We start from the raw sequence: 13,552 nt of genomic DNA, 5'->3' as shown, positions 1-13,552 counted from the left end.
GTTGAATGCCTTGTCATAGTTATTAAAACAGAGGTAAACATCTTTCTGGTATTCTCTGCTTTCAGCCAGGATCTATCTGACATCAGCAGTGATATCCCTTATTCCATGTCCTCTTCTGAATCTGGCTTGAATTTTTGGCAGTTCCTGTTGATGTACTGCTGCAACTGCTTTTGAATGATGTTCAGCAAAATTTTACTTGTGTGTGATATTAATGATATTATTTGATAATTTCTGCATTCCATTGGATCACTTTTCTTTGCGAAAGGCAGCTGTCTTCCAAATTTATTGGCATAGATGAGTGAGTACTTCCATCACTGCATCCATTTGTTGAAACATCTCAATTGATATTCCGTCAATTCCTGCAACCTTATTTTTTGCCAGTGCCTTCAAGTGCTGCTTGGACCTCTTCCTTTAGTACCATTGGTTCCTGATCATATGCTGTCTACTAAAATGGGTTGAATGTCAACCAGTTGTTTTTGATATATTGACTCCGTATTCCTCCCATCTTCTTTTGTTGCTTCCTGCCTTGTTCAATATTTTGCCCATAAAACCCTTGAATATTGCAACTCGAGGCTTGAATTTTTTCTTCAGTTCTGTCAGCTTGAGAAGTGCCAAGTGTGTTCTTCCCTTTTGGTTTTCTAACTCCAGGTCTTTGCACATGTCATTATAATACTGTCTACTCCAGCCACCCTTTGAAATCTTCTGTTCAGCCCTTTTTCTTCATTTCTTCCGTTTGCTTTAGCTACTCCATGTTCAAGAGCTACTTTCAGAGTCTCTTTTGACATCCATTTTGGTCTTTTCTTTTTTTGCTATCATTTTAATGACCTCTTTTCATGTGTGATGTCCTTTATGTCATTCCACAGATCATCTGGTCTTCAGTCATTAGTGTTCAGTGCATCAAATCTGTTCTTGAGATGGTCTCTGAATTCAGGTGGGATATATTCAAGGTCATACTTTGGCTCTCATGGACTTGTTTTAACATTTTCTTCAGCTTCAGTTTGAACTTGCATATAAGCAATTGATCTGTTCTGCATTCGGCCCCTGGCCTTGTTCTGACTGATGGCATTGAGTTTTTCCACCGTCTCTTTCCACAGTTGTAGTCGATTTCATTCCTATGTATTCCATCTGGCGAAGTCCACATGTGTAGTCACTGTGTATGTTGGTGTTTGTTAGCCACCTGAATACCTTCTTTGGTGAAGTGTCTGTTCATATCCTTTCCCCATTTTTTAATTGGAGTATTTGTGTTTTTGTTCTACGGTATTGGGTTTTCTTATAGATTTTAGAGATTAGATCTTTGTAAGATACATCATAGTCAAAATTTATTTCCCAATCTGTAGATTCTCTTCACTCTTTCGGTGGAGTCTTTTTTTTTTTTTAATAACTTTTATTAAGCTTCAAGTGAACGTTTACAAATCCAATCAGTCTGTCACATATAAGTTTACATACATCTCACTCCCTACTCCCACTTGCTCTCCCCTTCTTGAGTCAGCCCTTTCAGTCTCTCCTTTCTTGACAATTTTGCCTGCTTCCCTCTCTCTCTATCCTCCCATCCCCCCTCCAGACAAGAGTTGCCAACACAATCTCAAGTGTCCACCTGATATAATTAGCTCACTCTTCATCAGTGTCTCTCTCCCACCCGCTGACCAGTCCCTTTCATGTCGGTGGAGTCTTTTGAAGAGTATTAAGTGTTTAATTTTTAGAAGATTCCAGTTATCTAGCTTATCTTCTCGTTTTTATGTATAGTTAGTTATATTTTGTATCCTCTTTGCCGTATATTAGGGTACCTAGCATTGACCAAATTTTTCTTTCATGGTCTTTATAACCCAGAAAACTCAGTGCCGTCGAGTTGATTCTCACTCATAGCGACCCTATAGGACAGAGTAGAACTGCCCCATAGAGTTCCCAAGGAGCGCCTGGCAGATTTGAACTGGTGACCCATTAGTTAGCAGCCGTAGCACTTAACCCCTACACCACCAGGGTTTCCATGGTCTTTATAGTTTTTGGTTTTATATTTAGGTCTTCGATCCATTTTGAATTAGTTCTTGGATGTGGTGTGAGGTATGGGTCCTGTTTCATTTTTTTTACAGATGGACATCCAGTTTTGCCTGCATCACTTGTTGAAAAGACTTTGGGCCTTTCTCAAAGAGCAGGTGGCTGTAGGTAGATGGATTTACATCTGGGTTTTCGATTCTGTTCCATTGGTCAATATGTCTTCATTGTACCAGTACCAGCCTGTTTTGACTACGATAGCTGTATAGTAGGTTCTGAAGTTAGGTGGTGTGAGGCCTCCTACTTTGTTTTTCTTCTTTGCTAATGCATTACTTATCCAGGGCTTCTTTCCTTTCCACATAAAGTTAACGATTAGTTTTTCCATCCTGTTAATGAATGCTGTTGGTACGTGGATCTGGATTGCATTATATTTGTAGATTGCTTTGGGTAAAATTGACATTTTCACAATGTTGAGCCTACCTATCCATGAGCATAGTATGTTTCCCATTTATGTAGGTTTCTTTTGGTTTTTTCGTAGTAGTGTTTTGTAGTTTTCTTTGTGTAGGTCTTTTATGTCGCTGGTTAGATTTATTCCTAAGTATTTTTTTCTTTTAGGGGCTATTATAAATGGTCTTGTTTACCTGATTTCTTCTTTGTAGTTCTCTTTATTGGTGTATAGAAATCCAACTGAGTTTTGTATGTTTATCTTGTATCCTGGTACTCTGCTGAATCTTTCTATTAGTTCCAGATGTTTTCTTGTGGAGTCTTTAGAGTTCTCTGTAGTAGCCTATCATCCATGAATGGGAATAATTTTGCTTCTTCCTTACCAATTTGGATGCTGTTTATTCTTTTTCTTGCCTTATTGCCCTGGAAGCCCTCAATAGCTAGAACTTCCAGCACAGCGTTAAATAGAAGTAGTAACAAAGGACATCCTTGTCTTGTTCCCATTCTCAGGGGGAACGTTTTCAGCCTCTCTCCATTGAGAATGATGTTGGCTGTTGGTTTTGTATACCCACCAACCCAGTGCCATTGAGTAGGTTTTATATAGAGGCCCTTTATTATATTGAGGAACTTCCCTTCTATTCCTATTTTATTGAGGGTTTTTGTTAGGAATGGGTATTGGACTTTATTGAATGCCTTTTCTGCATCAACTGAGATGATCATGTGATTCTTTTGTTTTATTTATGTGGGGGATTACATTGATTGATCTTCTAATGCTGAACCATTCGTAAATACCTGGTATGAATTCCACTTGGTTGTGGTGGGGTCTTGTTTTTTTTTGTTTTTTTTTTAAAGTATGGTGCTGAATTCTGTTGGCTAGAATTCTGTTGAGAATTTTTACATCTGTATTTTTTATTCATGAGAGATACTGGTCTCCAATTTTCTTCTTTTGTTCTGTCTTTGCCTGGTTTTGGTGTCAGGGTTATGCTGGCTTCGTAGAATGAATTCACAAGTATTCCTTCCTTTTCTACGTTCTGAAATCATTTGAGTAGTACTGGTATGAATTCTCCAGTGAAGCCATCAGAGCCTGGACTTTTTTGTGTTTGGAGTTTTTTTTCCTTCCTTTTCAGTCTCTTCTCTTGTTATGGGTCTGTTCAGATTTTCAACATCATTTTGTGTTAGTTTAGGTAGGTAGTGTGTTTCTAGAAATTTGTCCATTTCCTCTAAGTTTTCAAGTTTATTGGAGTATGGTTTTTCATAATACTCTGTTATGATCCTTTTTATCTCAGTTGGGTCTGTTTTAATGTCCCCCGTTTCATTTCTTATTTGGGTTATTTGCGTCTTCCATTTTTCTCTTGCTTTGCCTGTTTTCCTTGATTTTGGCTTATGTTTTGGTTGGTTTTGTCTTTGTTTTCCATGATTTTGTCTGTGTTTTCCTTCATCTCTTTCCTTATCTCTTAGAGAGCCCTGAATATTACACTTTGGAATTTTTGTCAGGTAGTTCCAGTGCCTTTTCATCTCCCAGAAGGTCATCTGGTGCTTTATTTTGGGTCTCTTACAGGAACTCTCTTACCATGTTTTTTTTAATATGTTTTGATTTTATCCGCTATCTGGGAACTATTCAGGTAATTTCTTTATTTATTGGTTGAGATTTGTTTTTGTCATCCTGCTTTTTTGTTTCATTTGGTTATACCTGGGCGGGTGGCCTAGGTGTGCTTTATTGGTTGCTTCTCTGTGAACACAATACCTCTTACCACCTTGTCTAGGTCTCGAGGGCTGGTCACTCAGCTATGGTGCAGCAGGTCAGGTTCAATGGGGTTGGGGTAAGGGGTAGAGATTGTCTGTGGCATGAACTGGGCTGGGGTTGGGGACTAGAGTGGGGCACATGGCAGGGTGGGTTAGTTCCGGGAGTGGTCTAGGGGTCCCGGCCAGTTCCCCTTAGGACTGACCCAGCAGGGAAGCGTCTAGGGGTCCAGGCCAGTTCCCCTCAGGGTCATAGGGTGTGGTGAGGCTGGTGGGGAGGGGTCTCGGGGTCTGGGCCAGTTTCACTTGGAGTCGCGGATGCAGCAATGTTGGGTTGAGCCAGCAGTGCGGGTTCTGGGGGTGGATTGGTGGGCCGGAGGAGAGAGGCGGAGGGGGCGGTGCAGAGACAGAAGCAGAGAATAGGATGGGTTAGTACTGTGAGTTAGTACTGTGGTTCCCTGCAGTCAGGGCTGCTGGGATGTGGCTGCCAGGATGGGGTGGTTCTTGCCCCTATTCACTAGAAGGGTAGGGGTGTAGGAGCGTGCTCCTGTGGTTACTGGGTGAGAGAGTCTGGGTACCTCCTTGAGTTGCAGCCAGCAAACGTGGTCTTACTTAGCCCTGGGTGTGTCCACTCCATACCTCTCTCTCCTGTTGGCAGTTCCATGGAGGTGCCTTTCTGTGTGCAGGGTTGTTGGCTTTATTCCAAGATGGCAACTCTGAGTCATGCTGTTTGGCTGGAAATCTCCACTCTGTATCTCTACTCCTTTGCTGGTTTGTATTAGATTCTAATAAGTTGCTTCCGATCTAATACTTTATCCCTTCCTTGAAGGTTCAGGGTTCCAGGATTGATGTCTATATCTGTTTTACTTGGTTTTTCAGGTCTTTGTTGCCGCAAGGTGGCTTAGTGCGTCTGACTAGTCAGCCATCTTGGCTCTGTCCCTCTATCCTTCTACTTTTAACCTCTCTTTTTCTTCTACCATTATATTTAAGGATACTATTCTTTTTCTTTATTGAGCCTTTTTGTTATATCTTCTGTTTCTCTCATTATGCTTAAATTTTTTTTTAATATCCTTGAGTATACTTATAAAATTTATAGTGGCGAAACTTGAATGGCTTCTGAGGACCAGGTGGTAGTAATATATCAGTGTCGATCTCCTGATTTTCTTAGTTCAAAATGTCCTTGTTTTGTAGGAAATATTGGTAATGGAATAGCAGATCAGCTTACTCTCAAGTGGCTCAGGAAGAAAGCTTTGTATATACTGAATTTTCACTTTTCTGTAAGCTTATGATTGTTTTAAAATTTTTTTACAAACATCTTTAGTAGTTTTTAAGTAAGGCTAAAGGTAAGATTAAAAAAAAAGGCAAGATAAAATTAATTTATTTAAAGAATTCACACATCTGATCTAATGATGCCAAAACAGTAGATAATATCATAATGTAATTTTAGTTAAGTCAATTAAACTATTTTTTTCCTCCCATGTTTTGAATAACATGTAAAAATGTCACTCATTTTGGATGTTTAAGTTTTTCCTTTTCTTTTTTTTTTTAATTCACCCATATTGGGTAAGTACAGTTATTTATGCCTTTTCTTTCAAAACTGACATTCTGATGCTTGTTAAGGTAGCGTAATTTTACATTGTTTACCTTCAAAGGTTGCTCAAGAAACAGATGTTAGAGCCCAGATTCGTCTACAGTTTCGTGATGTCAATGGAGAACTCTTAGCTGTGCAGCGGTCTATGGTGTGTACTCAGAAAAGCAAAAAGACAGAATTTAAAACCCTGGAAGGAGTCATTACTAGAACAAAGTAGGTGTTTATTTTATACTTGAGTATCTATTCACTTTAGGTCTATAAAACTGTAGGTTTTTTCTGCTACTTTAATTTATTCTTTTAGGGAAGCATATTAAGTTTTTATTTGATACTATTTATCAATTAAATAGAATAATCCCATTTAAAGATTTAGTGATAATATTCTGTTCAGTAATTTATGAACAATTGCTGAATTGAAGGTGTATATGAATTGAATGGATAAAGAATGCTGGTGTTATGCCTAGGAATGGGTGAGATTAGAAACAAACAAGTAGGAAAGACTAATAATTTGTCCTGTTCAACCTTTATCTCTCTGTTAAGGGCAGGTATCATCTTGTAATGGATATGAATTTTAGAATTAGACTCCGGGATTCAAGGCTTTATCCCTCTTGAGCAAATTACTTATTCACCTCCCCCCTGTTTCGTTTATATATTTATTAATAAACTAATTAAATAATTGTTTTGTTTAGTCAATAATATTTACTACCCACTGTGTGCTACTACGAGCTCACTTTGGGATATACTGAGTACGCAGTATCTTTGAAATAATTCATAGAAAATGAGAGAGAGGCAGTTAGATATCGTGATGGTTAATGTTATGTGTCACCTTGGCTAGGCCATGATTCTCAGTGGTTTGGCAGATATTATGTAGTCATCCTCCATTTTGTGATCTGATGTGAACAGCCAGTCAGTTGGAAGGAGAGTTTCTTCAGAGGTGTGGCTTGAATCCAGTATATATGAATGTTCTAGGAAAGCTCACGCTTTCTCTGTCGATCCTACACTAGTCTCCTGGTCTGACCTCTAGTTCTTGGAGAAGCCTTTAGCCAGCCACCTGACCTGCAAATTTTGGGTTCATCAGCCCTTGCAACCACGTGAATCAGGAGAAGCATTCAGCGTTCCGTGGATTTGGGACTTGCCAGCTCCCACAATTGTCTGAGCTATTTCCTAGAAGTAAATCTCTCGTGTATATTTGTATACAATAAGTCCCCAGGTTATGGAAGTCTGACTAACGGACAACTCGTGCTTGCCCTTTGATGTTATGTAAATTTGCCCTCACTTTGAAATGACTGAACTGACCCCTACTCACAACAAATTGTTTATCACAATCACCTTCATTGGCTGGATGTGAGCTTTTAAATCATTGAAAAGGCTTTGAGCCTTTTCTTACATTAAAGTAAGGCTAGGTAGGAACTGTATGTACCTGTTGATTTACCCACAAATTCAATCTAAAGACACTCTTAGGAATGGATCTCGTTTATAACCTGGGGACTACCTGTATACACTTCACTGGTTTTGCTCCTTTAGAGAACCCAGCCTAAAAGAGATACATAGGTCTGGAAACAGGTCTGGGCTGGAGATAAAAATTTATGAGTCACCTCATATTCAGCATGTCCAAAAGTGAGCTCATGATATTTTCCCTTGCCCCCTCAAAAAACTTGCAACAACCTGGCTCTCTTTCAGTGCTCCTCAGTTCAGTGAATGACACCACTATCCATCTAGTATCACTAACCAAGAGCCTGAGCCTTTCATGACTTCTCTTTCACCCTTCATGTCCAGCCCATTAACAAGTCCTATTGAATTCATCTGAATGTTTCTTGAATCTGTTTCTCTCCATTTTTGCCATCACCATTTTAGTCCAACCTACTATAATCTTTCTGCAGTCTACTGTGACAATGTGCTGATTGTTCTGTGTCTACTGTAGCCCCCTATAAAGCATTTTCAGTACATTCAGTGTAATATTTTCAAAATATAAATTGGAATGTATAAAGAAACAGTAAAGACAATCCAGTCATTGGCAGACATTGAGTAACTCATTGCTGTTCAGTCAGTTCTGACTCACAGCAAGCTGAAAGGACAGTATAGAGCTGCCGCATAGGGTTTCAAGATGGTAAATCGTCACAGAAGCCGACTACCACATCTTTCTCCCATGGAGCAGGTGGTGGATTCAAACCACCGACTTCTTAGTTAGCAGCCAAGCGTTTAACCACTGTGCCACCAGGACTTGTTAGATATTGAAAAGAAGCTGTAAAACAAAATGATTAATTTGTCCTTTTCATGAAGCATACTGAGGGCTCTCTCTGAACCCAAAGGCAGGAGTGCCCCTGGCCCTAAGTATAATGATGTAGGGAAATCATCAACGCTTTCTCCTCCCTGGCCTCAAGCTTTTCTCTTGCTACAGGTTAGCTTTCTCCGTTTTACAGTCCACAAGACAGAAAACAGCCATTCCAGCAGCTTCCATTGTCACCTCTTCTCTGTTTTGTATAGTAACGAAACTAAGGCAGCAATCTCTCAGTCCCAAACTCGGTTAACCGTGGCTGAGCATCCAGGGAGCTTTTATCAATCCAGGGTCTGTCCCACTGTAGTCATGTGGATAGAGAAGGAGAAAGTCGATGGACAGACATAAATAATAGAATTCAACTGCAATATGATAAAGGTTAATGCGTGCTCACTGGGGCTGGGGTCTTGCCTGGGTATAGCCAGCTGGCCACTTAGATTTCTATGGGATAGCAATACTTGGGTGAATTTACCGCAATCCCAGGCCTTTGCTTGGCTTTATAGACTGAAAAACCAATCAGTGTTCTGAAGTTACTCTGATAAGGCGTTAGTGAAATACATTGTCAGAGTTTACAAGAAACTGAATTAAAAGACATACAGAACATATTCTTCCTTGAGCTAGTCTGTGGACAAGGCAGCTGAAGGTTGGTTGATGAACCAGGCTGAGAAAAAGAGGAATCATGTATTAGTTTTGTGGCATCAAGCTAAAAAGCCCTGAAGCAGTTCTCTGTTGAATCTCCTTGTAAGTGTGACCCTGGGAACTTGAGGTCCTCTCATTAAGAATCTTCTTCCTTGAGTCAGGAATAGGAGGAGGATATGGAATGTGTGGCTGATGGCCTCCATGAACAACTGCCTCCTTTGCCATGAGATCAGAAGAGCTGGATGTTGCCTGGATACCATTACTGAACATTTTGATCTAAAATTCCATAGAAAAGTCCTGATCAAAAGGGGGAGAAATGCAGAACAGAATTTCAAATTCTCATGGAATCAAGACTTTCTGGAGCCGTGGAGGGTAGATGAATCCCTAAAACTGTTGCCCTGAGATAGTGTTTAAGCCTTAAACCAGAAATATCCCCTGATGTCATCTTAAGACCAAACAATAGTTGAGCTTAACTAGTAAGACAGGTCTGCCTTGAGCATTTTGCTCTTTTAAGAACTATCTATATGGGATCAAATTGACAACAGCAACTCAAAAGATTAGATAGGAGCCTTAGGGGTCAGTGAATATACCATAAGTAAATAATGGTTCATAAATGAGAGGAACAATTCAGAAAAGGAGGCAGAGAATGGTTGCACAATTGAAGAATGTAATCAGTGTCACTAAATTGTATATGTAGAAACTGTTGAATTCGTGTTTGTTTTGGTGTGTATATTCTTAACAACAAAATAAATAAAACTTAAAAGGGAAAAAAAAGAATCTTCCTCTTTGGACCATGCTTGGATGAGCACCACCAAAGTTTGCCTTTACTCTCCTTTTTCCATGTGTCTGTTGCTCAACATCCTTTTTTCTAAACTATACATTCCTTAGATGCTTTTTGTTTAACCTCTCTCACTTCCATTATTTTTAAGTTGTAGGGTCGGAAGATATTTTCCTTTACATATTGCCTATAAATATTGTTAATTATGGTATCAAAATCCTTACTTATAAAAAAAATTCTCACATCATTTCCTGTAGCATCCTATTTTAAATTCCTGTACCACCCTATTTTAAATACTATTTTATCAGTTAACTGCTAATCACTTAAGAGTTTAGCATGAGGAAGTTATTGATAATAATTGCTATGGGGATTTTTTTCTAACAAGGACATTGTGAAGGATTGATTAAGCAATAGAAAGGTACAACAGGAAGTTATTTTACACATATTCTTAATTCCACTTTCTCTAGGCATGGTGAAAAAGTCAGTCTCAGCTCTAAGTGTGCAGAAATTGACCGAGAGATGATAAGTTCTCTTGGAGTTTCCAAGTCTGTTCTAAATAACGTCATCTTCTGTCACCAAGAAGAGTCTAATTGGCCTTTAAGTGAAGGAAAGGCTCTGAAGCAAAAGTTTGATGAGATTTTTTCAGCAACAAGGTTTGTAGCCTTTGTAGACTTTGTAGCTGATTAAGCATTAAGCCATGTTTACAATTTGGGTGTTTCTTTTTTTAAACAGAAAAGTTTAAAAAGTAAAAAAGTATCCATTATAATCTCTCACCCAGTGGCAACCATTGGGTATGTTTCATTTCAGTTTTCTTCCTGTGCATTTGTTTCTTTATCTGGTGGACAGTATTTTGTAATTTTTTCACTTACCTTTATGTTATAAACATTTTCCAGATTATTAAGAACTCTTTGTAAATGTAATCTTAATGACTGCATAATATTACATTATATGAATATACTGTAATTTATTTAGCCAGAAATTTGATTTTTATTTAATATCTTCAAAGGTATATTAAAGCCTTGGAAACACTTCGGCAGGTACGTCAAACACAAGGTCAAAAAGTAAAAGAATGTCAAACAGAACTGAAATATTTGAAGCAAAATAAGGAAAAAGCATGTGAAATTCGGGATCAGATTACTAATAAGGAAGCCCAGTTAACATCTTCAAAGGAAATTGTCAAATCCTATGAGAATGAACTTGATCCATTGAAGGTAATTTAATTTCTTGTATGTTAAAGCTGAGGAGACTCTGTGATAAGGAAATAGGTAGAGTAGGAATCCAAATCTAACCCACCACCACCCAGTGCTGTCGAGTCGATTTCGTCTTAAAGCGACCCGGCAGGGTTTCTGAGGCCATAAACCTCTGTGGAAGTGGACTGCCACATCTTTCTCCCATGGAGCCACTGGTGGTTTCAAACCACCAACCTTTTGCTTAGCAGATGCAGCTCTTAACCACTGCACCACCGGGGATACATATTGGGTATCACCCATACCAAAAACCAAACCCATTGCCATTGAGTCAATTTCAACTCATAGCAACCCTATAGGACAGAGTAGAACTGCCCCATAGAGTTTCCAAGGAGTGCCTGGTGGATTCAAACCACCAGCCTTTTGGTTAGCAGACATAGCTCTCAACCACTATGCCATCAGGGTTTCCATATCGGGTATAGGCTTGTATATTTAATTTTCTTGGTCAGTACCAGGACAAACAGACCGGGATGTACTGCATGAAACAGCATACAAAGATGCGTATTATAGTGAGGAAAATAATACCTATGAACAAGTGTTTGAGCCAGTTAAAATCAGGCAGCCATGAGGTAACCAATCTAAAACAGAGTTGAATTTTGAGTCTTGCTTTATATTTTAAACTGCTTGGATTTGCTGTACTTTTTCTTCTCTTAGCTGAGCGTTGTCAGTTAAAACAGCACATACCTTTGAACTCTTTACACTCGAGGTTCTGTCTTAATGATTTATACAAGATACACAAGATGCAACTGAAGTATTACCTCTTCCAGAAGGTTACGTTTTATCATGTTAACACTCACCCCTAAAGCACTTTGTTTTCATATGAATTTGAATGATATGTATGTCTCTCGAAAAAATTATCAGAGACTTTAATGTTACGGGTAATGCCTTAGTGTCTATATTAGATAATTAATCTTTAAATTGTTCAAAGAGTAAACAAATTTTAGTATTAGACTTAATTAGTAGCGTAGATTACTAGCTGTTAAGTATCAATATAATAACTCAACCCAATAGTGCTGTATTCTTAAGAAGATTGTGTGTGTGTGTGTGTGTGTGTTTAGAATTGACAGGTCTTTCTAGGAAATTTTTACAGTTTGCGGGATGTTCTTAGCATTGCACAGAATTTGGAATTGACCATAATATGTTGATATATTTGCAAATGAGTAAGCTTTTTAAACCCAGTGGCTCATAAGAAGGGCTTAAAGGAAATTCATTTCATTCATTTAGCAAACATTTTTTTAAGTGTTTCCTGTGTGCCAGGGTGTAGTATTATGCTTGGGCCTGCAAATATAAAGAGGATAACAGCATTGTTGCCCTTAAGGTATTCCTAGTCTCAATAAGTAAGAGCATTCCTGAAAATATAATGTGTCTTCATAGAATGGTATGGTTATTTTCTAGGTTTTAGATAGAAAAAAAATTTTTTTTGAATCATTTAAGAAAATGATTCATTTGGTTTTTTTAAACTCACCTGTCAATACTGGTTTAGGTCTTTGAATTGTGAACTACAAAAGCTTGATATTGTTTCTGTCCCAAGTGCCCATTGGCATGAATACACCCGCTCAAGAGTATTATTTTGTGTATAGCACTATGTCAGGTGCCCTTGGAGTTAAGGACCTCAAAGATTTGTTTTTAAAGATCTTAAAATCTTGGAGAACAAGGTTTGTAGCCTTGGACAGCCTTGGAGAAACAAGGGAACACTTTTAAAAGGTAGCTAGAGTTACAGAGTAAACTGAACAGCTACATAAGTGATATAGTTTAGAGCATAGGTTCTCTAGAAGCTAAACGATATTGACTATAGCACAGATGAGAAAAGAAAAAATAATTGGACTTGCTCAAAATTAAAAATTTTTCTGCTGCGAATTACATTATCAAGAAAGTAAGAAGACAGCCCACAGAATGGGAGAAAATATTTGCAAAACATATGTCCGATAAAGGACTTGTATCTGGAATGTATAAGGAACTCTCACAGCTCAGTAATAGGAAGACCGAAAAAAAGCATTAAAAATAAGCAAAAACTCAAATCTTTTGAACAAAAGATATTCAAATGACAAGCACATGAAAAGATGCTAAACTATCAATAATCATTAGAAAAATGCAAATTAAAACCAATGAGATACTATTAAACCACTGCTGTGCAGTCGGAATGACTCATAGTGACCCTGTAGGACAGAGTAGAACTGCCCTATAGGGTTTCCAAGGCTATAATCTTTATGGAGGCAGACTGCCACGTCTTTCTCCCGAGGAGCATCTGGTGGGTTCTTTCTCCCATAGGGCGGCTGGTAGGTGCAGACTGCTGACTTTTCAGTAGCAGCTGAGCGTTTAACCACTGTGTCACCAGGGTTCCTTGAGATACTGCTACATACCCACCGTAATGGCTAAAATGAAAAAAGATTGACAATAATAAGTGATGAGGATGTAGAACAACTAAACTCTCATACATTGTTGGTAGGAATGCAAAATGATACAACTACTTTAGAAAATAATTTGGCAGCTTTTTATAAGTTAAATATATACTACCCATACCCCTAGGAAGCTACCTCAAGAGAAATGTAAACATGTCCAAACACAGACCTGTGCACAAAAGTTAATAGCAATTTTATTTGAAACAGCCGAAAACTGTAAACAACCTAATGCCCATCAACTGGGGAATGGATAAATACATTGTAATATAGTAAGCCATACAGTGGAATACTTCTCAGCAATAAAAGGGAATGAACTGCTCATACATGCAACAACATAGATGAGTTTAAAAGCATTATACTAAGTAAAGAAGCTAGGCTATTTATGTGACATTCTAGAAAAGACAAAGCTATAATGACAGAAAACAGATCAGGGATTGCCAGGGCTTGGGGTAG

General features: G+C 38.4%; 1 protein-coding gene across 1 annotated transcript in view; it reads left to right on the top strand.

Moving 5' to 3' along the window:
• The window catches only part of RAD50 (RAD50 double strand break repair protein), a 90,408-nt gene that overhangs the window by 15,898 nt on the left and 60,958 nt on the right, over positions 1-13,552 (top strand). The window contains exons 3-5 of the mRNA XM_049872603.1: positions 5,826-5,977; positions 9,921-10,106; positions 10,460-10,664. Coding sequence (XP_049728560.1) covers positions 5,826-5,977; positions 9,921-10,106; positions 10,460-10,664 — 543 coding nt within the window. The remainder of the gene's footprint in view (positions 1-5,825; positions 5,978-9,920; positions 10,107-10,459; positions 10,665-13,552) is intronic.

The sequence above is a fragment of the Elephas maximus genome, chromosome 2 (genome assembly GCF_024166365.1).
Source record: "Elephas maximus indicus isolate mEleMax1 chromosome 2, mEleMax1 primary haplotype, whole genome shotgun sequence".
NCBI lineage: Eukaryota > Metazoa > Chordata > Mammalia > Proboscidea > Elephantidae > Elephas > Elephas maximus.
Note: the sequence above shows the minus strand (reverse complement) of the source record. Positions and strands in the feature narration are given on the sequence as shown.